This window comes from Tursiops truncatus, chromosome 3 (assembly GCF_011762595.2).
Source record: "Tursiops truncatus isolate mTurTru1 chromosome 3, mTurTru1.mat.Y, whole genome shotgun sequence".
Classification (NCBI taxonomy): Eukaryota; Metazoa; Chordata; class Mammalia; order Artiodactyla; family Delphinidae; genus Tursiops; species Tursiops truncatus.
In genome coordinates this window covers 48,075,277-48,097,624 of record NC_047036.1, presented here as the reverse complement: position 1 = coordinate 48,097,624, position 22,348 = coordinate 48,075,277, and the positions used below count along the sequence as shown (strand labels likewise).

At 39.0% G+C, this 22,348-nt stretch overlaps 1 protein-coding gene across 1 annotated transcript in view; it reads right to left on the bottom strand.

The window, feature by feature from the left end:
* ZSWIM6 (zinc finger SWIM-type containing 6) overlaps nt 1-22,348 on the bottom strand; it is a 203,989-nt gene that overhangs the window by 62,480 nt on the left and 119,161 nt on the right. Inside the window, exon 2 of the mRNA XM_019929999.2 lies at nt 14,474-14,830. Coding sequence (XP_019785558.2) covers nt 14,474-14,830 — 357 coding nt within the window. The remainder of the gene's footprint in view (nt 1-14,473; nt 14,831-22,348) is intronic.

The window sequence follows — 22,348 nt, the reverse complement described above, 5'->3', positions numbered from 1 at the left end:
TGCCATCTCCTACAGTTTTAGTGCCTGCTGTTAAAGATAGGAAACATTAAGTCTGTGGCTTACAAAGACACCAGTACACCTGTCTTATAAGCTGAAGGCAAAATCCTGATATCAACCACTGGCACCAAGAGAGGAAAGGCAAGGCAGCAAACTTTAGAGATTCAGGCTCAGAAAAAAATCTTTCTTTAGAGAGGACAAGAACTAGACCACTGAAAAATAATGTGCATTGAATAAACACACACTTGAGAAAAGCTTTAAATTTTATTCTTACTGAAATCCCCATTTCGAGTTAGTGACTAATGCCTTCATTTCAATATACAATTTTGTGGTGGCTGAAGGAGCCAGATCCTTCATCACCTATTCTCAATGGTCAGTCCACGTAATGCTACTGCCATGGTGCAGTGTGGTGTCCTCTCCAGGAGCTGTTAGAGGACAACCTGTTTTCCTTAGCCTGCAGGCTAATGACAGGGAGCCCTGGCATGCACCAGGCTCTGCTCCCTCAACAAGCCACCTTCCCTTTAGCTAAATTCCAAGGAAATAAATAAGTAGCACGGTAATCAGGATATATCTCAGGGAACTCAAATAGGCCTGTCAGGGTTTACAGCCCTTCCTCTATTCTTTTCCTCTCACCTGACTTTATTACTCATCTCTTATTATCATTTAATTTACTTCAGAAGTTCAATGATATACTTATTCATGTACAGAAATAATCATGTATTTTATATGGATAAAAAGCAATAAAATATTTGTACATTCACTAATCCTCATTTAAAAAATTCAGAGTACTCTGTGCTTAAGAGGTAAGTCATTTTCCATAACTTAGCTAACAAATGTAGTAATGTATTAGCAATTACCTGGTACACAAACATAAATAATTAAATGCACAGTTCTCAGTAAGTCTCATTTTTACATAACCTGACTCTTCAGATTTATTAAAAGAGATCTACTATGTTTGCAAGGTTCAAGAATGGTTTGCTCAGAATTTTTTTTTTTTTTTTTTTTTTTTTGCGGTACGCGGGCCTCTCACTGTTGTGGCCTCTTCCGTTGCGGAGCACAGGCTCCGGACGCACAGGCTCAGCGGCCATGGCTCACGGGCCCAGCTGCTCCGCGGCATGTGGGATCTTCCCGGACTGGGGCATGAACCCGTGTCCCCTGCATCAGCAGGCAGACTCTCAACCACTGCGCCACCAGGGAAGCCCCTGCTCAGGTTATTTTTAAAGATGTTTTTTAAAAAAAGTTCACAAATACTTTCCTCAACTGTCTTGAAGACTCACGTCAACTGCCACATCACAATGATGGGCATAACAGCAACTCAGATTTACTCCTTTTTAACCCTCCTAACCTTATGAAATAGGCACTCTTTTCCTAACCACGTTTTACAAATAAGAAAACAAAGCCCTGAAGAGATTCAGTTCCTCGCCTCCACTCAAAGAGCTGGAAAGCAAAGGGACCAGAATTCTAATGTAGGCTGTCTAACTTCTAAACTCTTAAACACTCTGAATACTCTTACAGTGGGAGTTAAGAGAAACCTACAGGGAGGGAGATGGGAATAATAAGCTCATCTAGCCAACATGGAGACTTAGGATCAGTTAAAGGAGATAGGGATGGCAACGAAACTGATCACAGCTGGTAACAATTCTTTGAAAATTATGAGAGTTGGGGTAGTGTCAGAGATGGCTATAGGGTGTGAGGGAAGGCAAGATTTGGAGGTGAAAAGAGAAAGGATAAAGGGTATTGGGCTAAAAGTAACTTGGCTGTCTCTGCATTACCCTATCAAATACATGACGCGTCAGAGGTGTGACTCCTCCCAATTAGGAGACAGAAGTCCTAAGATTACTTCTCATTTGCTAAAATGTTTTTTCATGTGAAGATGATCATGTGTACATGATTGTATATTTCAACAATTTTTTAGAACAAAATAAAAATCATATTATGGAAACATCAAGTTCTAATTAAAACTTAAGGGAAAAACTGGTAATTTTTGGAGGGAAATTTGGCAGCAATTACAAAACCCAAAATGCCAATACCAACTGTTCTGGCATTTCTACTACTAAGAATCTATTCCTCAAAAGCATTTGCACAAATCCACACATACACAAAGAATGGTCACAGCAGCACTGCACATAGTAGGAAAAAAATGAAAACAACTTCAAAATCCTTCAGTATGTTAATGATTAAATATATCCAGAGTATGTAATACTACATGCAACACTTAACACAGTACAAGACCTATTTGTACTAACAAGAGAAGATATTCATGATATATTAAAAGAAAAAAGAAACTGCAAAAAATAAGTTTTTAAAATTGTTTTTTAAAAATTGCATACATGTGTGCACAAAGAAAACTTGCCTCTGAAGACTCTAAACCACACTGTCAGCCATGGTTGCCAGGGAATAAGGGGGCTACTGGAGACTAAGGCAGGGGAGCTGGTGGGAGCCAGTGAGTTCTTGTCTTTTTATCTTCAGATACTTCTATACTTCCATACATCTTTTCAACATGCAGTCTTCTTTTTCTTGTTTTTACTTTTAAGTTTCACACTACCGTACTTTGAGATAGCACATTTAAAGCAACTTTAATTCTGTCCTATAGATAGATTTGCTAATTACATTGACCACCAGTAGTAGGTCATACCTTTGTTTCACCAACTGTCAACACCAGAATGGTCTACGATAGAAAGGATAATGCCTGTAATAACAAAATTATCTCCCTAGGATAACTGCACAAACTGATTGCTAATGCAAGCCCAATTACAAGGACTATGACCCTCGACAGAGAAACAAAATGAAGAGAGATGTGACATGAGGCCTCCATCAAACAACTCCAACTGTCACTCACTGCTAGATTTGGAACACGTTATGTGTACAAGAATAAATCTCCAGGTTCTTACCAAGAACAAAATGGAATAAAAAATGATACGGTTACTTTTTTTTTAAAGTATAGCTGGCTTCCCTGTTGGTGCAGTGGTTGAGACTCTGCCTGCCGATGCAGGGGACACGGGTTCGTGCCCCGGTCTGGGAAGATCCCACATGCCATGAAGCAGCTGGGCCCGTGAGCCATGGCCGCTGAGCCTGCGCGTCCGCAGCCTGTGCTCCGCAACGGGAGAGGCCACAACAGTGAAAGGCCCGCATACCGCAAAAAAAAAAAAAAGTATAGCTGATTTACAGTATTATATTAGTTTTAGGTGTACAGCATAGTGGTTCAGTATTTTTACAGATTACACTCCGTCAAAGGTTATTATAAGATAATGGCTATAAATTTTCTGTGCTATATACAATATATCCCTGTTGCTTATCTATTTTATACACAGTAGTTTATATCTCTTAATCTCATACCCCTAATTTACCCCTCCCTTCCTTCTCTCACCCCTCTGGTAACACTAATTTGTTTTCTGTGTCCGTAAGTCTGTTTCTGTTTTGCTACATACATTTGTTTTTATTATTTTTTAGATTCCACATATCAGTGATATCATATAGTATTTGTCCTTCCCTGTCTGACTTATTTCACTGAGCATAATAGTCTCTAGGTCCATCCATGTTGCTACAAGTGGCAAAATTTCATTCTTTTATATGGCCAAGTAGTATTCCACTGCATTTATATACCACTTCTTAACTATTTGTCAGTTGATGAACACTTGGGTTGCTTCCACATCTTGGCTATTCTAGATAAATAGTGCTGCTATGAACACTGGGGTGCAAGTATCTTTTAGAATTACTGTTTTCATTTTTACTGCATAAATATTCAGGAGTAGATCATATGTTAATTCTATTTTGTTTTAATATTTATTTATTTAGGCTGTGCTGGGTCTTAGCTCCGGCATGAAGGATCTTTTTTAGTTGCGGCATGTGGACTCTTAGTTGTGGCATACATGTGCGATCTAGTTCCCTGACCAGGGATTGAACCCAGGCCCCCTGTATTGGGAGTGTGAAGTCTTAGCCACTGGACCACCAGGGAAGTCCTGTTACTTCTATTTTTAGTGTTTTTTTTTTTTTTTTGGAGGAACCTCCATACTGTTTTCCACAGTGGTTGCAATAATTTACATTCCCACCATCAGTGTATGAGGGTCCCCTTTTCTCCACATCCTCTCCAACATTTGTTATTTGTAGACTTTTTGATGACTGTCACTCTGACAGGAGTGAGGTGATATCTCATTGTTGTTTTAATTTGCATTTCTCTAATAATTAGTGATGTTGACCATCTTTTCATGTGTCTATTAGCCATCTGTATGTCTTCTTTGAAAAAAATGTCTATTCAGGTCTTTGCCCATTTTTTGATTGGGTTATTTTTTTTTGATATTGAGTTGCATGAGCTGTTTGTATATTTTAGATATTAATCCCTTGTCGGTCATGTCATTTGCAAATATTTTCTCCCATTCTGTAGGCTGTCTTATCGTTTTGTCAATGGTTTCCTTTGCTGTGCAAAAGCTTCGAAGTTTAATTAGGTCCTAGCTGTTTATTTTTGCTTTTATTTCTTTTGACTTAGAAGACAGATCCAAAAAAATATTGCCATGATTTATGTCAAGGAGTGTTCTGCCTATATTCTCTTCTAGAAGTTTTATGGTTTCAAGGGCTTACATTTAAGTCTTTAATCCATTTTGAATTTATTTTTGTTTATGGTGGGAGGAAATGTTCTAATCTCTGTTTCACATGTGGCTGTCCAGCTTTCCCAAAACCACATGTTGAAGAGACTGTCTTTTCTCCATTGTATATTCTTGCCCCTTTTGTTGGAGATTAATTGACCATAGGTGTGTGAATTTATTTCTGGGCTCTCTATTCTGTTCCACTGACCTGTGTGTCTGGTTTCTGTACCAGTACCATGCTGTTTTGATTACTGTAGCTTTGTAGTATAGTTTGAAGTGTGGGAGGGTGATAGCTCCAGCTTTGTTCTTTTCTCTCAAGATTGCTTTGGCAATTCTGGGTCTTTTGTGGTTCCATATGAATTTTAGGATTTTTTGTCCTAGTTTTGTGGAAAATGTCATGGGTATTTTGATAGAGATTCCATCAAATCTGTAGATTGCTTTGGGTGGTATAGCCATTTTAACAATATTAATCTTCCAATTCAAGAGCATGAGATATTTTTCCATTTCTTTGTATCATCTTCAATTTTCTTCATCAGTGTTTTATTGTTTTCAGAGTATAGGTCTTTCACCTACTTGGTTAAGTTTATTCCTAAGTATTTTACTCTTTTTGATGCAATTTTTAACAGGTCTTTTTTCTACATTCTTTTTCTGATATTTCATTGTTAGTGTATAGAAATGCAACAGATTTCTGTATATTAACCTTGCATCCTACAACTTTACTGAATTCATTTACCAGTTTTTGGGTGAAGACTTTAGGGCTTTCTCTGCAAATAATGACAGTTTTACTTCTTCCCTTTCAATCTGGATGACTTTTATTTGGTTTTCTTGTCTGATTGCTGTGGCTAGGTCTTCCAATACTGTGTCAAATAGAAGTGGTGAGAGTGGGCATCCTTGTCTTGTTCCTGAATTTGGAAGAAAGGCTTTCAGCTTTTCACCACTGAGTATGATTTTAGCTATGGGTTTCTCATAAATGGCCTTTACTACATAATAAAGGACACTGTTACTTTTTGTTTAACAAACTGTGAGTGCCCATTACTTTTTTTTAATTTTTAAATTTTTATTTATTTACTTATTTTTGGAGTATAGTTGCTTCCACAATGTTGTGTTGGCTTCTACTGCACAGCAAAAGGAATCAGTCATACATATACATATATCCCCTCCCTTTTGGATTACCCTCCCATTTAGGATACTACAGTTCATTAAGTAGAGTTCCCTCTGCTACACAGTATGTTCCCATCAGTTGTCTATTTTATACATAGTACCAATAGTGTATATCTGTCAATCCCAATCTCCCAGTTCCTCCCAACCTCCCCCTTTCCCCCTTGGTATCCATACAACATTTGTTCTCTAGGTCTGTGTCTCTATCTCTGCTTGGCAAATAAGGTCATCTATGCCATTTTTTAAAACTCCACATATGCGTTAATATATGATATTTGTTTTTCTCTTTCTGACTTACTTCACTCTGTATAACACTCGCTAGGTCCATCCATGTCTCTACAAATAACCCAATTTCATTCCTTTTAATGGCTGAGTAATATTCCTTTGTATATATGTACCACATCTTCTTTATCCATTAATCTGTCGATGGGCATTTAGGTTGCTTCCATGTCCTGGCTATTGTAAGTAGTGCTACTACGAATACCAGGGTGCACAGGTCTTTCTGTATTATGGTTTTCTCTGGGTATATGCGCAGTAGTGGGATTGCTGGGTCGTATAGTAGTTCCATTTTTAGAATTTGAAGGAATCTCCATACTGTTTTCCATAGTGGCTGTATCACTTTACATTCCCACCAACAGTGTAAGAGGGTTCCCTTTTCTCCACACCCTCTCCAGCATTTATTGTTTATAGATTTTTTGATGATGGCCATTCTGACTGGTGTGAGGTGATGCCTCATTGTAGTTTTGATTTGCATTTCTCTAATAATTAGTGATGTTGAGCATCTTTTCATGTGCCTCTTGGCCATCTGTATGTCTTCTTTGGAGAAATGTCTACTTATAGGTCTTCTGCCCATTTTTGGATTGGGTTGTTTGTTTTTTTGATATTGAGCTGCATGAGCTGCTTGTAAATTTTGGAGCTTAATCCTTTGCCCGTTGCTTCATTTGCAAATATTTTCTCCCATTCTGAGGGTTGTCTTTTTGTCTTGTCTATGGTTTCCTTTGCTGTGCAAAAGCTTTTAAGTTTCATTAGGTCCTATTTGTTTATTTTTGTTTTTATTTTCATTACTCTAGGAGGTGGGTCAAAAAAGATCTTGCTGTGATTTGTGTCGAAGAGTGTTCTGCCTATGTTTTCATCTAAGAGTTTTACAGTGTCTGGCCTTACATTTAGGTCTTTAATCCATTTTCAGTTTATTTTTTGTGTATGGTGTTAGGAAGTGTTCTACTTTCATTCTTTTACATGTAGCTGTCCAGTTTTCCCAGCACCACTTATTGAAGAGACTGTCATTTCTCCACTGTGTATTTTTGCCTCCTTTGTCATAGATTAGGTGACCACAGGCGTGCGGATTTATCTCTGGGCTTTCTATCCTGTTCCATTGATCTATATTTCTGTTTTTGTGCCAGTACTATACTGCCTTGATTACTGTAGCTTTGTAGTATAGTCTGAAGTCAGGGAGCCTGATTCCTCCAGCTCCATTTTTCTTTCTCAAGATTGCTTTGGCTATTGGGGTCTTTTGTGTTTCCATACAAATTGTAAAAATTTTTTGTTCTAGTTCTGTGAAAAATGCCGTTGGTAATTTGATAGGTATTGCTTTGAATCTGCAGACTGTTTGGATAGAACAGTCATTTTCAAAATATTGATTCTTCCAGAGCTTCCCCAGTGGTGCAGTGGTTGAGAGTCCGCCTGCCAGTGCAGGGGACACGAGTTCGATCCCTGGTCCGGGGGGATCCCACACGCCATGGGGTGGCTGGGTCCGTGCGCCACAACTACTGAGCCTGCACTCTAGAGCTCGCAAGCCACAACTGCTGTGCCCGCGCACCACAACTACTGAGGCTGAATGCCATGACTGCTGGGGCCCGCGTGCCTAGAGCCCATGCTCTGCAGCAGGAGGGGCCACGGTGGTGGGAGGCCTGCGCACCGCAACCAGAGAAAGCCCACGTGCAGCAAAAAAGACCCGGTGCAGCCAAAAATGAATAAATAAAATAAATTTTAAAAATATATATTGATTCTTCCAATCCAAGAACATGGTATATCTCTCCATCTGTTTGTGTTGTCTTTGATTTCTTTCATCAGTATCTTATAGTTTTCTGCATACAGGTCTTTTGCCCCCTTAGTTAAGGTTTATTCCTTGGTATTTTATTCTTTTTGTTGCTATGGTAAATGGGATTGTTTCCTTAATTTCTTTCTCTGATCTTCCGTTGTTAGTACATAGGAATGCAAGAGATTTCTGTGTATTAATTTTGTATCATGCAACTTTACTAAATTCATTGATTAGCTCTAGTAGTTTTCTGGTGGCATCTTTAGGACTTTTCTATGTATAGTATCATGTCATCTGCAAACAGTGACAGTTTTACTTCTTCATTTCCAATTTGGATTCCTTTTATTTCATTTACTTCTCTGATTGCCGTGGCTAGGCCTTCCAAAACTATGTTGAATAATAGTGGCAAGAGTGGACACCCTTGTCTTATTCCTGATCTTAGAGGAAATGCTTTCAGTTTTTCACCATTGAGAATGATGTTTGCTGTGGGTTTGTCATATATGGCCTTTATTATGTTGAGGTAGTTTCCCTCTATGCCCACTTTCTGGAGAGTTTGTATCATAAAAGGGTGTTGAATTTTGTCAAAAGCTTTTTCTGCATCTATTGAGATGATCATATGGTTTTTATTCTTCAATTTGTTAATATGGTGTATCACATTGATTTGCATATATTGAAGAATCCTTGCATCCCTGGGATAAATCCCACTTGATCATGGTGTATGACCCTCTTAACGTGTTGTTGGATTTAACGTGTTGCTAGTATTTTGTTGAGGATTTTTGCATCTATGCTCATCGGTGATATTGGCCTGTAGTTTTCCTTTTTGTGACATCTTTGTCTGGTTTTGGTGATGGTGATGGTGGCCTCGTAGAATGAACTGGGGAGTGTTCCTTCCTCTGCAGTTTTTTGGAAGAGTTTGAGAAGGACAGGTGTTAGCTCTTCTCTAAATGTCTGATAGACTTCACCTGTGAAGCCATCTGGTCCTGGGCTTTTTTGGGGGGGCTGCGTTGGGTCTTCGTTGCTGCACGAGGGCCTTCTTCTAGTTGCGGCAAGCGGAGGCTACTCTTTGTTGCGGTGTGCAGGCTTCTTATTGCAGTGTGTGGGCTTCTCATTGCGGTGGCATCTCTTGTTGCAGAGCACGGGCTCTAGGCGCGCGAGCTTCAGTAGTTGTGGCACACAGCCTGAGTAGTTGTGGCTCACAGGCTCTAGAGAGCAGGCTCAGTAGTTGTGGCGCACGGGCTTAGTTGCTCCGTGCCATGGGGGATCTTCCCAGACCAGGTCTCAAACCCGTGTCCTCTGTACTGGCAGGCAGATTCTTAACACTGCGCCCCCAGGGAAGTCCCAGTGTGCCCATTACTTTCTTAAATATTGTCCTTAGGGAGGCTGGCAAAATACACAGGTCATAGTTTCAGCCCTGATGGAGCTTATAATCAAGTAAACATAAGCTATACAACAGACATGGGATGGCTGAATAGATTTGCTTGTTTGGTAATATCTGGAAGAGACTGAATAGACATATATATGATGGCTGGGACACAGAAGCATTCGAAGGCTAAATTAAGCAGGACAGGCAAGCATGAATGGAATTTACAGTGGTAGTTTTATAAGAACCATCCTCAAACAAATTGAAATGTCTGATGAAAGAACAACACTCAAATGCACACTTGGGTAGAACTACAAGAGGTACATCTTTGGAGTATGGATCCTAGGTGCCTCCTGTGTCTCTGTAAAAAATACAATCACCAGGGCTTCCCTGGTGGCGCAGTGGTTGAGAGTCCGCCTGCCGATGCAGGGGACACGGGTTCGTGCCCCGGTCTGGGAAGATCCCACATGCCGCGGAGCGGCTGGGCCCGTAAGCCATGGCCGCTGAGCCTGTGCGTCCGGAGCCTGTGCTCCGCAACGGGAGAGGCCACAACAGTGAGAGGCCCATATACCGCAAAAAAAAAAAAAAAAAAAAAATACAATCACCAAAGAGTCACAGAATTGGGAGTGGAAAACATCTTAGATGTCATGTGTCCACCCTCACCTGACATGAATACAACTGACCCTTAAACAACTGGGTTTGAATTACATGGGTCCACTTAGACGGACTTTTTTTTTAATAGTAAATACTACAGTACTACATAATCCCCAGTTGAATCCACAGACATGGAACTGCAGATACAGAAGAACTGTGGGCATGAGGAACCACAGGTATAGAGGACTGCAGGTACCCAGGACCGAATGACTATAAGTTACACGTGGAATTTCAACTGTGCAGACGGTTGATGCCCCTAACCCCCAAGTTGCTCCTGGGTCAACTTTACATCCCTTCTACATCTGGCTAACTGAGATGGTATCACTGGACACATGACACTGAAGTGAGGGATGAATCTAGCCTACTTTTGGGATTGACTCAAGCTCTGGGAGTAGAAGGGCCACAGAAATGACACCCTTTCCCTCTGTTCCAAGCAGAGACCAATGCCACAGTTTCCACTCCATCTGTCCCTTTTTGTTGTAGTTTGCCCAGTACAGGCTATCCCATAGGGAGGTCACTAAAAGAAAGAGCAAAAGGAAAAAAGTAGAAGAGGAGGAAATATGTGCCAGACAGTCAGAGCACAGCAAGCTGACCTACAACTCTATTATCATCCATCCCCCAATTGGTTTCTTCCCTCTTCTTTTTAACTATGACCACTTACGGGTACCCCAACATAAGGTAAACTCTCTCTTTTCTTTAATATTTTACACATGTATATATTATATGACTAAAATTTTTCCAACGCTGCTAGAGAAGATTATGAGCATTTTAAATATGAGGAAAAAAATGAGTCTCACCCAGGGTCACATAGGTAATACACAGAAGAGACAATGCTGTACTCTAGGCCTCCAGGTTTCAAATTCAATGTTCTGTCCCTACACCACAATTTACTAATTTATAATGCACTCCTTTAATAAGAAGCATAAAAGACCAAAAAAGGCTGAGTTGAATTAATCAAGAGAGTTGGGTTAGCACTAAGAAATCAGTAAATTTCCAAATAAATACTTAGCAAAGACAATAGCTTTTTCTTAACAATATGGAAGCTAGAAAGTTTTTTGGGTTTGTTTTGTTTTGTTTTGTTTTTTGCGGTATGCGGGCCTCTCACTGTTGTGGCCTCTCCCATTGCAGAGCACAGGCTCCAGACGTGCAGGCTCAGCAGCCATGGCTCACGGGCCCAAGCGCTCCGCAGCATGTGGGATCTTCCCGGCACGAACCCATGTCCCCTGCATCGGCAGGCGGACTCTCAACCACTGCGCCACCAGGGAAGCCCATAAGTCTTATTTTAATATAAAACCAAGACAAACAATTTTGCTTATCAATGCAAAACTACAACTGGCAATCTCCTTGGAGGGCCATTAACATTAACTATCTTATACCCACTTTTTAGCATATAGTGATTGATTTAATCTAATCATAATTATGCAGGACATTTTATGAAAACAAAATGAAATGTAAAAAACTGACAAGGACTGAACTATTATGATGACTACTTCTATATTCCGACTACTTTCACTCAACCTGTGATCCTGGATAAGTCACTAACCCATTCTCCTTGGCTTCTTAGTCTAGAAACTATTACAATTATAAATTTGCAATATGTAGCTTACAAGGAAATTTTGAGAAACAATATGCCTGAAATAGACTTGAAAAAGCTTTTAATTCCTCAGCATAAAATTCTTTTAAAAATAAAATATTTCAAAATAGTAAGTAAAGCAACTAATAGAATTTTAAGAAGCATTAGGACAAGTTCACAAGGAAAAGGAAAAACCTACTGTTATCAACATAGTTTGTATTTACTTAAAAATTATATTATGAATTTCTCTTATAAAGGATTTAGATAAGCTAAACCTCATTCTGTTTAAGATATATATAGATACCTATTAAGATAGATACCTATAGATACCTATTAAGATAATCTAATCTAAATCCTATCCTAACCCTATTTATCTAGCAAGGTAAAAGTGATGCTTTTCCTTAGAGAAACATGAACTCTTCCCAACATTCATGTTCAAGACATTTTTCTCAAAGAAAAAATATACCCTCGAAACCATACAAGGAAATACTGCTTTTAAAATGACTTAGAAAACACTTAATGTACAGATGTTTGGAGGCAGGTGGGACCATGTAGTCAAATAACTGCAAAACATTTTAAATCCCACCCCCTACTAAGTCATCAATCTAACAGTTAAAATAAGACCCTCCAGGGAGCAGATTTCCCATTTCAACACTTAAGGTCATGGCCTGCTTTCTACCTCTCTTCTTTTTTTGCCACTTGTCACACTAGAATGGAAGGCAGGAAGGCAGCTTGTGTAATTGGCCCATTTCCAGGCTAGGAGCAAATCTTATGATAAATTAAGTGGAGAGAAAGCTGGCAGGATAAACTTCTCAAGTTCACTGCTTTCGTGAAGCTGTTCTCATGCAAAAGTTATTTGAAAATCACATTGAGTCTAAAGCTAACCTGCATTCTGCCCTTGATATTTCCTTAGACATCTTTTTCTTCTAATTTTAGAAAGTCTGAGAGAAATATAATGTCATGTGAACACTTTCTCACATCCAAGTTTAGTTTAGATTGTTTCATTAGTCCCACTATTTTGACACAGAAATGCATTTTAAAAGCTTTTAGATAAGAAACTTTGGGGGCTGCTATCCTTCAAAACAAGGAAGACAAATGCAGAACAAACACCTTACTGTTGATGTGGACCTCTGGTTAAACTAAAACTCAGAGAACAAATGACCAAATGGAATATATGAATTTTAAAAAAAGGAAAAAGAGAGAGTGCATAAAAGTTTGAAGAAATGGTATATGCTATTCTTCTGCCTTCAATGAGCGATTTAATAGGAAGCCACAAATAGGCTCCTGAGAAATCTCTGAGATGACTGTTAGCTGGCCTGAATTTTCACAAGGTAACATGATTGAGACAGATGATACGACAGAGCAGAAGCCTGCTTAAAAAGTCCTTGAATGCATGTGCTTTTGGTGGGTCCAGGGTACTTCTGTGGCAGACTTGTTTACAATCCTGTTACTCAACACTGGCAGACTCTACGAAGTAAAATGCTTTACACACCTTATAACAGCTACTTTAATAAAGCTGAGACTGACATGGAGAGCACTAGAAGAAATATGTCTATGTGGATTTTCCCCTGACATAAAAGACATATTAAAAGTATCATAAGATACCAGGAGACTTGTAAAAGAATGTTCACAGCAGCTCTGTTCAAAACAAGGTTCATCAACAGTGGGAGAGACAAATAAATTGTGGTGTCCCCATACCTAGAATACTCTATAGAGTATGTGCTGTCGAATAAGGTAGCCACTAGCCATGTGGCTATTGAACACTTGCAATGTGGCTAGAGCTTGATGTGAGATGTGCTGTAAGTGTAAAACAGACAACAGATTTTCAAAGACTTAATATGGAAAAGAAGTGAAATATATCAATATTTTTGTTGAATTGATGAATGTTGGTATGACATGAATATATTGAATTAATTTTTTAGATATATTGAGATAAATAAAACATTATTAACATTAATTTTACTTGCTTCTTTTTAAGTGAAGCTAACAAGATATTTTAACTTATACATGTAGCTCACACTGTACTTCTATTGGTATTTCTGGTGCTGCTTTAGAGCAATGAAAATGAATGAACTAATGGTACGTGAAACAATATGAATAAATCATATAAACATGATTTTGAATGAAAGAAGTCAGATACATAATGTTTAAAATCAGATAAGACTAAACCAGTGTTTAGTGATGTTAACGTTAAAACACAAAGCACCAAAGAAGTGATTACCATAAAAAATCAGGCAATGATTACCATGGGAAACAGAAAGGAGCCTATGACTGACTGGAAGGGGACATGTGGAACCCTCCAAAGTGCCGAGAGTCATCTATTTCTTGGCCTGGATGTTGGTTCACTTTGTTAATCTACACATACATATTCTATGCACTTTTCTGTGTTATAACTCACAATTTTAAAAGTTTTTAAGAAATGATCTCAAACTGCTTTCCTTAAACATTTATATTTGCTACATCAAGTAAGGACTTTGAAGAAAACCTAAAAGGATAGGGTTGAGTGACTGACTGGTCCCATTATTTCAACTATATGTTGACAGTTGATACATGTGTTTACAAATAAGTGAGATAACAAGTTCAGTGTATAAAAGACTTAAAAGAAACCCTTTTTGAGATTTCTTACACACAATAATAATCATATCCTAAACTCTCTCTATATAAATTCTCATCTTTTTCTAAGAATAAGTTACTTTCTTAATATGAGGCATCATATCAGAAACGTACTGCCTTGGAAAATAAATTTTTTAAGAAAATGAAAAAAATTCTGAATATGCGCAAGTCAGTTTACTGACAACAGCTGACAAAGGTGAATTTGTGTTTACTATAACTGATACCTAGTATTTGATGAAATTTTACAAAACATAAACATATAAGAGCCAAGCTTTAACAAACGAGAAATTTTTCTGAGCAGAAAAGACTTGGTATCTAGTAGAAGGTACAAAACATTTCAAAAGAAATGTTTTAGGATGCAAAACTAAATTTAAACCTTCAGCTACCTAAGAGCAATGTTGATGATCTAATTCATATTTAATTCATTTTCATGCAAAAGAATTAAATTTATAAATGAAAAATAATCCAGAGAAGCAATCTATAGAATGATTATTTATACTCACCGTGAACTTGGTTGATTTCTGAATTCTGGGAAAGAATTTCATCTGCCAATTTTTGAGCAGTTGGCAAAACTTCTGTGTGGTGCACTGTGATCAAATACTGTACAAACTTTTGTAGTTGGTCTCTATTCATTTGAAAGAGAGTCTCTGAAATGGGAAGATGCAATTTGACCTGATCTGGCTTGCGGATGCGGTATAAAGACAGTGCCACAACATGGGCACAATAAAATATGTCCTTGTTTCCACAGCTGCAGGTCACTGAGGTAATCTTGCAACGATCAAAGCTGATGGCCACGTTACAAACAGTTTCTGGCTCCGATTGTATTGCAGGTTCTGTCACTGTGCCACTCAAGTGGAAACCTATGTGAAAGAAGGGGAGGAGAGTTCAGTTTCTGCATTCAGATGCTACAAAATATTTTTTTTTTTTTTTTTTTTTTCTGTACGTGGGCCTCTCACTGTTGTGGCCTCTCCCGTCGCGGAGCACAGGCTCCGGACGCGCAGGCTCAGCGGCCATGGCTCTCGGGCCCAGCCACTCCGCGGCATGTGGGATCTTCCCAGACTGGGGCACGAACCCGTGTCCCCTGCATTGGCAGGCAGACTCTCAACCACTGCGCCACCAGGGAAGCCCTACAAAATATTTTAATTCTTTGAAATGCGCAGTGCTTGACAGCTGCAAGAATAAAACATGACAGCTTTTATTTTCAAGTAAAAACATTCAGGCCACTCCAACCTCCCTCTCCCTGCACCTTACAAGTAAAAAATAAATGCTATTTAACAGACATGCTGAAGTAGTTTATTACACAGCCATATGAAAACACTTACTGCAGTATATACCACCATCACACCTATATATATGTATATATATGTATATTCATACACCACATCATACCTATACCTAGACCATAGCTTACCTAGAGTAAGCCATCATTACTGTTCTAAATCTGTGTGGTATATACCTGACCAAAATCCCCTAGATCAGTAGTTTTCTCCCCCAGCATTCCACCCTTTTTTAAACAACTTTTTAAAAATAGAGTAGGCCAGCTCAGCTTTCTTCTCAACAAACTCCTCCCCTCCTTCCACCTTTATTCCAGGCAGCCCCAATATTGCAACGTCTCTGAGCAGTATGTGTAGGGGGAACTGCAAAGCCCATCAAATCGCACGCATACCATAGCTGAAGTAGCTCAATGACTATTTTCTTTCCTATCATACAGAGTAAAGCTGGTACAGAGGTAGGCTGTTAAACATACTCACATGCACACGTGGGTGCACAAAATCACCAAGTGGCAAGGGGCCTTAGAGGCCTTGTAGCCTCAACTTAGAACCACACAGGAACCCTCCACAACCTCCCTCACCAATGGCACTTGGCCGCTGCTTCGAAGGATCCAGAAATGAGACACTCAACCCGCACAGGCAGCAACAGTTCCTTGGATAGCTCTAGCTACAGCTCACAGCCAATGAAAACTGCCTCTCACTGCCGCTGCCACCAGTCAGTCAGTCTCGTCCTGTCTGGCCAGGGCATACATCCCCCTCACTCCTTTTCCCTAAATATGGGGAAGCTTATCCTGAATGTTTTTTGGCACACCATCCAGTTCCATCTACCCTCTCTGAAAGCCACATGCAGAGGGCCACTGATAAACATTAAGGGGAAACCTCCAGGGCACAGGCTTACCTCAGGATTAAGAACCCGACAGAAACTTGAATGTCAGAAATGTAATGAAGCCTCTGACTCTCTCAGCCTTCCACTATCTAAGCTACTTGAATAAAATTTACCTAGCAGGCCACTGTTTCTCCAGGTTCCCCTTAAATCACAAGGAGAAGGATCTTTTCACCATGTGGGAACTCTGGAAAGGATGCTGCACATGGAGCTACAGAGATGTGACACGAGAAGGACAGCCAGATGATGCCTAGAGTTCACATGTGGGGCATCTGAACCCTACTCACTATCTCTTTCAAGAGAGGGGTTCCTTTAGGCCAGGGCGCTGGGAGAAACACTATTCAACTTACGAGAAATCTTTCAGAGTAATGTAACTTCATCTTGATAATTCATATTCAGCAACACAGTGGAAAGAGAAAAGTGTTGTCATATTTTTTTACCAGATTATCAACTTAAGAAGTGCATTTCCAAAAATCAAGTCACTATTATTGCTTCACAATAAGGAATTCTGATAACCGTAATACGATAACCTCTGGTTTTCTTCCACAGAGATTATCCCTGTTTTTAAATGGATATTCCAGTCTCCTCCTCCATCTCTTTTGGTCAAGAAGTTTTTTTGGAAAACCGCAATTAAAGAAAGGATACATAGCAAATGTAATCATATTTTTAAAAAAATTTTAATGTATTTCCCCACGAGAAAAAAAGATCACATAAAAAGTAAACACCCAGGAAAATTTTAGAAATGAAGAATAATAAGAGCAGTCTTGCCTTCTTGTATACCAGTGCGCTAAAAGCTTACAATAATTAAAAGTCCATGGGACAGGCACAGATTAAGACAAGAAAAAGATCAATGGATCATAAATAAGTCCAGAAAGTTTCCAAGTATATTCCGTACACTTAGTGCAAAGGTTCTCTGTTTTCTACCTGTCACATATATATGTGTACAAAAGAAACTAGCTGTCACTATAGGAAGATAGTTATCATAAACTAGCCATTTATAAAATCAATCTCTCCCAGCTTAACACTATTTTCTTTCTCCTTATCCACCAAGTCAACATCTTTGTCTCTCCACAAAAGTGATACTGAAGGACTCCCATCACAGGCAAAGCCAAGACAACTGAGAATCCAAAATAGTTAGACTAGTTAGTATTTAAATAGTCTGCAAGGCTATAGTGTAAGAGGTGCTTCAAAAGAGACTGTTTTAAATATCAAAGAAGAGGCCCTTCCTAAATAGACATTTCCCTAAAGAAGACATACAGATGGCCAAGAGGCACATAAAAAGATGCTCAACAACACTAATTATTAGAGAAATGCAAATCAAAACTACAATGAGGTTATCACCTCACAAATCACCTCAAAATGGCCATCATCAAAAACTCTATAAACAATAAATGCTGAAGAGGGTGTGGAGAAAAGGGAACCCTCTTGCACTGTTGGTGGGAATGTAAATTGATACAGCCACTATGGAAAACAGTATGGCAGTTCCTTAAAAAACTAAAAATAGAAAGAACTACCATATGACCCAGCAATCCCACTACTGGGCATATACCCTGAGAAAACCATAATTCAAAAAGACACAGGTACCCCAATGTTCACTGCAGCACTACAATAGCCAGGACATGGAAGCAACCTAAATATCCATCAACAGAGGAATGGATAAAGATGATGTGGTACATATATACAATGGAATATTACTCAGCCATAAAAAGGAACGAAATTGGGTCATTTGTAGAGACCTGGATGGGCCTAGAGAGTGTCATACAGAGTGAAGTAAGTCAGAAAGAGAAAAACAAATGTTGTATGTTAACACATATATGTGGAATCTAGAAAAATGGTACAGATGGTCTTATTTGCAAAGCAGAAACAGAGACACAGACATAGAGAACAAAGGTATGGATACCAAGGGGGAAGGGGGCAGTGGGATGAATTGGGAGATGGGGATTGACATATATACACTATTGATACTACGTATAAAATAGATAGCTAACGAGAATCTACTGTATAGCACAGGGAACTCTACTCAGTGCTCTGCAGTGACCTAAATGGGAAGGAAATCCAAAAAAGAGGGGATATATGTATACGTATAGCTGATTCACTTTGCTGTACAGCAGAAACTAACACAGCATTGTAAAGCAGCTATACTCCAATAAAAATTTAAAAAAAAAGAGAAGAGACCCTTAGCAGAACCAATGAAGCCGTCAAATGGTTTTGCAAAACAGAGTTGTCTTCATTCATGTGAATTGTACAAGTCAGAAGTAAAGTATAGTGAATCCTGATATCGTACAATTATGCTGGGGGAAAACCCCACCTACTATCCAATTATATTATGTTGAGTATTTACCATTCTCATAAAATTTTTTAAAAAACAAACTATAAAATATTGTGACTTCCAAAACTAACTCAAGAGATGTGAGAACACAAATAAACACATTCATGTCTTATAAAAGTACACTTCATTAATGTAATATCGTCAAGATTAAGGCATTTCATGAATGTTCTTTTTCCAAGTAATTCTAGATTATCTTTCAAGTATCCAAACTCCTTTTTAAAATTCCAACTATTTTGGGGCTTCCCTGGTGGCTCAGTGGTTGAGAGTTTGCCTGCCGATGCAGGGGACACGGGTTCGTGCCCCGGTCCGGGAAGATCCCACATGTCGCGGAGCGGCTGGGCCCGTGAGCCATGGCCGCTGAGCCTGCGCGTCCGGAGCCTGTTCTCCGCAACGGGAGAGGGCACGACAGTGAGAGGCCCGCGTACCGAAAAAAAAAAAAAAAAAATCCAACTATTTTTGTTGGAAATATTTCTAAATGTAAGTTCTACCTTGCCACCCTAATCAGCTGACCATTCAGGGTATTACCAAGTGAATGGGACAGCATTCCCTGTAAGAGACAACTGCAGGTGGCAGTATTTTTTCAGCGGGCTCTTGTTTTTTTCTCTACTATCAGCTATCACAATGACTCCCCTCCTATACTGCTATCCTTTTTCATAGAAAATTCTTTGCCCTCAGGTCAGCTGCACCTCTAATTTGATTAGATTTGTGTCAACTATTTAATACTCAGAGGTCTATTTGGGGTTTTTCCCTCCTTACTTTTAGGTTGGGATGGCTGATGTTGCTAGAGGTAAGAGGCTTTACTTTAGATACAAGAAAGTTACATACACACAGAGGGGACAGCAGGTACACTAGTTTTTAAGACAGCGCAATACTGAGTCAACATGTAGGAGGTTCCATCACGCCTCTCTTCAGGGTTGTGTGGTCGTGTATTTTGGCCTCTCCAATTTGAGGAAACTTTGAAATTCCACCAACTCACTCTCTCTGGGTCCTAAATCATACCCATAGCACTCACAGGAGAAGCAAGGAGAATATTCCTCCCTCAAAGATAACTAGAGATGTCCCGATAGACATTCTTCCCCCACTCCTTCCTCCGCACACCTCAATAGTCTTATCCTTTAGGTACTGCGTGACTTGAAACAAAAAGTAATGTTCTTGAGAATGGATTTTGCCTTTCTGGAGTTCCGACAATCCCAGATGACCAGCGGCTTTGGGATTGTAAATGCAAAAATCTCCTTCTAGGACAGTCAGCTGTTCGATATGACAGAACTGAGGACACAGAAAGGGGTAATCCTGCGCTCTGTGGTAAACCATGGATAATTAGCTGTTTTATTTTCAAAGAACTAAAACTGAAGAAACTACATAAATCTTTTTTAATAAATATATTTGACTTTACAAAATATAATCTGTCAAAGACAGTTAATTCCATAAGAGCAAACCTCACAGGGCAGTCAAATCGTTTTGTCGTCATGCCACCACAGCACCCAATATAATGATAGTATTCACGTTCTCAGCCTGCAGGCACTAAAGAAAAACAAAGCAGAAACCAAGGCTCGGTGTTGTACAGGCCTTGGTAACAAGACTTTGATTCGGATCAGGTTCTGTCCACTTAAATGCTGTGTGATCTGGGCATATTGTTTATCCTTTCTGATACTTGCTGTATTTTGTGCAAAATGTGGCTAGTAATACCTCCTAGGATTGTTTTGGGGATTAAACTGAAATAACATATGTAAAGCACCTGGCACATAGTAAAAGTGCTCATTAAATTTTATTTCCCTTTCCTTCCCTTCCCAGCTGGAGAAATAGCGGGGAGGGGTGCTGGAAACATTCCCTTTATCCATAATACGTTTTTTTCCCTCTATGGCTACTGGAATCTTGGGGGGAAGGAGGAACCTCATTCTGGAAGTAACTTGGAAAATAAATGCGAAAGAGTGTACTTTCACACAGAGAGAACTAGAAAATATTCGGGGAGAGATTTTTTTAGGTAACCATAGATACCTCAAAAATATTATAATGCAATGATTCTCAAAGCATGGTCCAGGGATACCCATAGCTCCCAGAGAGGCTTTCAAAACATTTTCATTTTTGCACTTGGACCTTATGGTAGGTCAGTAGTTTATAAGACTTAGCAGGCAAACACTGAAGGGGCAAATTTCTCACATGAGAACTACACAATTGGATCGTCTACATTAATTTCACATTAACGAGAATTAAGGTTTCTAGAAAGTAAATATTAAATTCTTCACTGATATTCTAAAAATAAGCTTTCCTTGAAAGCTGATTTTCCATATCTAAGGTTAGATTTTAGTTGCATTTTAAAGGTGACAAGGAGACCCATGGTATCAGACCGGAGAGACAACTGTTTTAAAATACACAAAGAATTTCTAAAGCTTGGCCACTTTGTGCATATATGTATATGTGCTCAGTTAACTGAAAAATGGTAACAAACTGAAAACATTAGAAATTGTCTAAGCTAAAGTAAACTGGTAGACATGAAATAAATACACACTAAAAACTACTGCTTTCAGGGCACATTCTTTTCAGAAAAATATGCACCCTGTACATGAGGTGCTCAAGTAACATATTTTTTGTTGAAAAAGAATTTAACAGAAGCACTGGTGTAGTACTTACACAAATACATCTTTCACCCTTTTCCTAAATAAAAAGAACCCCCAGGGAAATTAAAGGCAGAAACCAAAGCAATGCAATGTTATGGCTGAAAGGATGGCAAGGGTTGTAAGAGGTTTCTTTTAAGTTTCTAAAGCTAAGTCTAAAAATGCAGAAGTGTTAACCACTCTCATAACAAAGCATTCATTGGTTTGCTAAACCCAGTGCATTGGCTAAATGTATAGTAACTAATACCTGATTATGTGTCCCTGGTAAAATATATGAGTTAATCATTGCCCCACAAAACCCAACTTTTACCTTTCCTAACTCTGAGAACTGCACACAATCTAACATGCCATGCTGCAATTATCAATTTAAAAAAAAAAGTTTTAATTCAAATCAAGCTTAATTTCCAGATCAGCAGTACAGACACATTAAGGGACCAAGACAGAGGCAATAAACTCAACTCAAAACCAACTTGTCTAAAATATGATATTCTTTCTTCAACTACGTAATTTTCTCAAAGGGATATCCTAAATTAAAGAGACTGCATCCTGTGAGCTGGCTAATTAAATCCTCTAGCCCTAATTTCTAACACTAAGCTTAAACAGCTTATGGAAAGACATTAGGAGATTTTGCCGGCAATCACTAATGAAGTGGTTTCCGTCTTTCAGAAAAATTACTTTTTAAAGGAAAAGCTTTGTTTTGAAGTCCACCTTTAAAATGCCTGTTTGGACTAGAATTGCTCCTACACTTCATTAATATTTGAGAGAAAGACAATGGCAAATTAATGCAAAGACCAGACTGTAAACCACAGCACACCATATAAACAACATAAAAATTTACGGAGCATGCACTGGATGGGCCCAATCAAGAGTTCCCAGAGGCACTCTGCTCCGTATTGGTTTTGTTTCCTCGTTAATGTAGATCCTCACAACACTTCATACAAGGACCCGTATGATCAGAATAACTGTGTTAGATATGAATGGCATTACATAGCTATTTAATATTATTCCTGAAAAAAAAAAGACACTTATCCACTAATTTAGCCATCTGTAATGAGCACCTAGAAGAAGCTGAGTTTAAGGAGACCATGTTGGATTAAAAAAAAAAAAAAATCACATCACTCTGTGTCATCCCCAATCTTGAAGTACATAAGCCCCTCCCCCCTATTACTGTCAAGTAATTTTCCAAAACGTATTTCTGTATTTTAACATGCATACTTGAGGGAAACAACCATTGCCCAGCCCCAGATTCTGGGTGGGCAGCCGGGGGAGGAGGGGTGATAAAC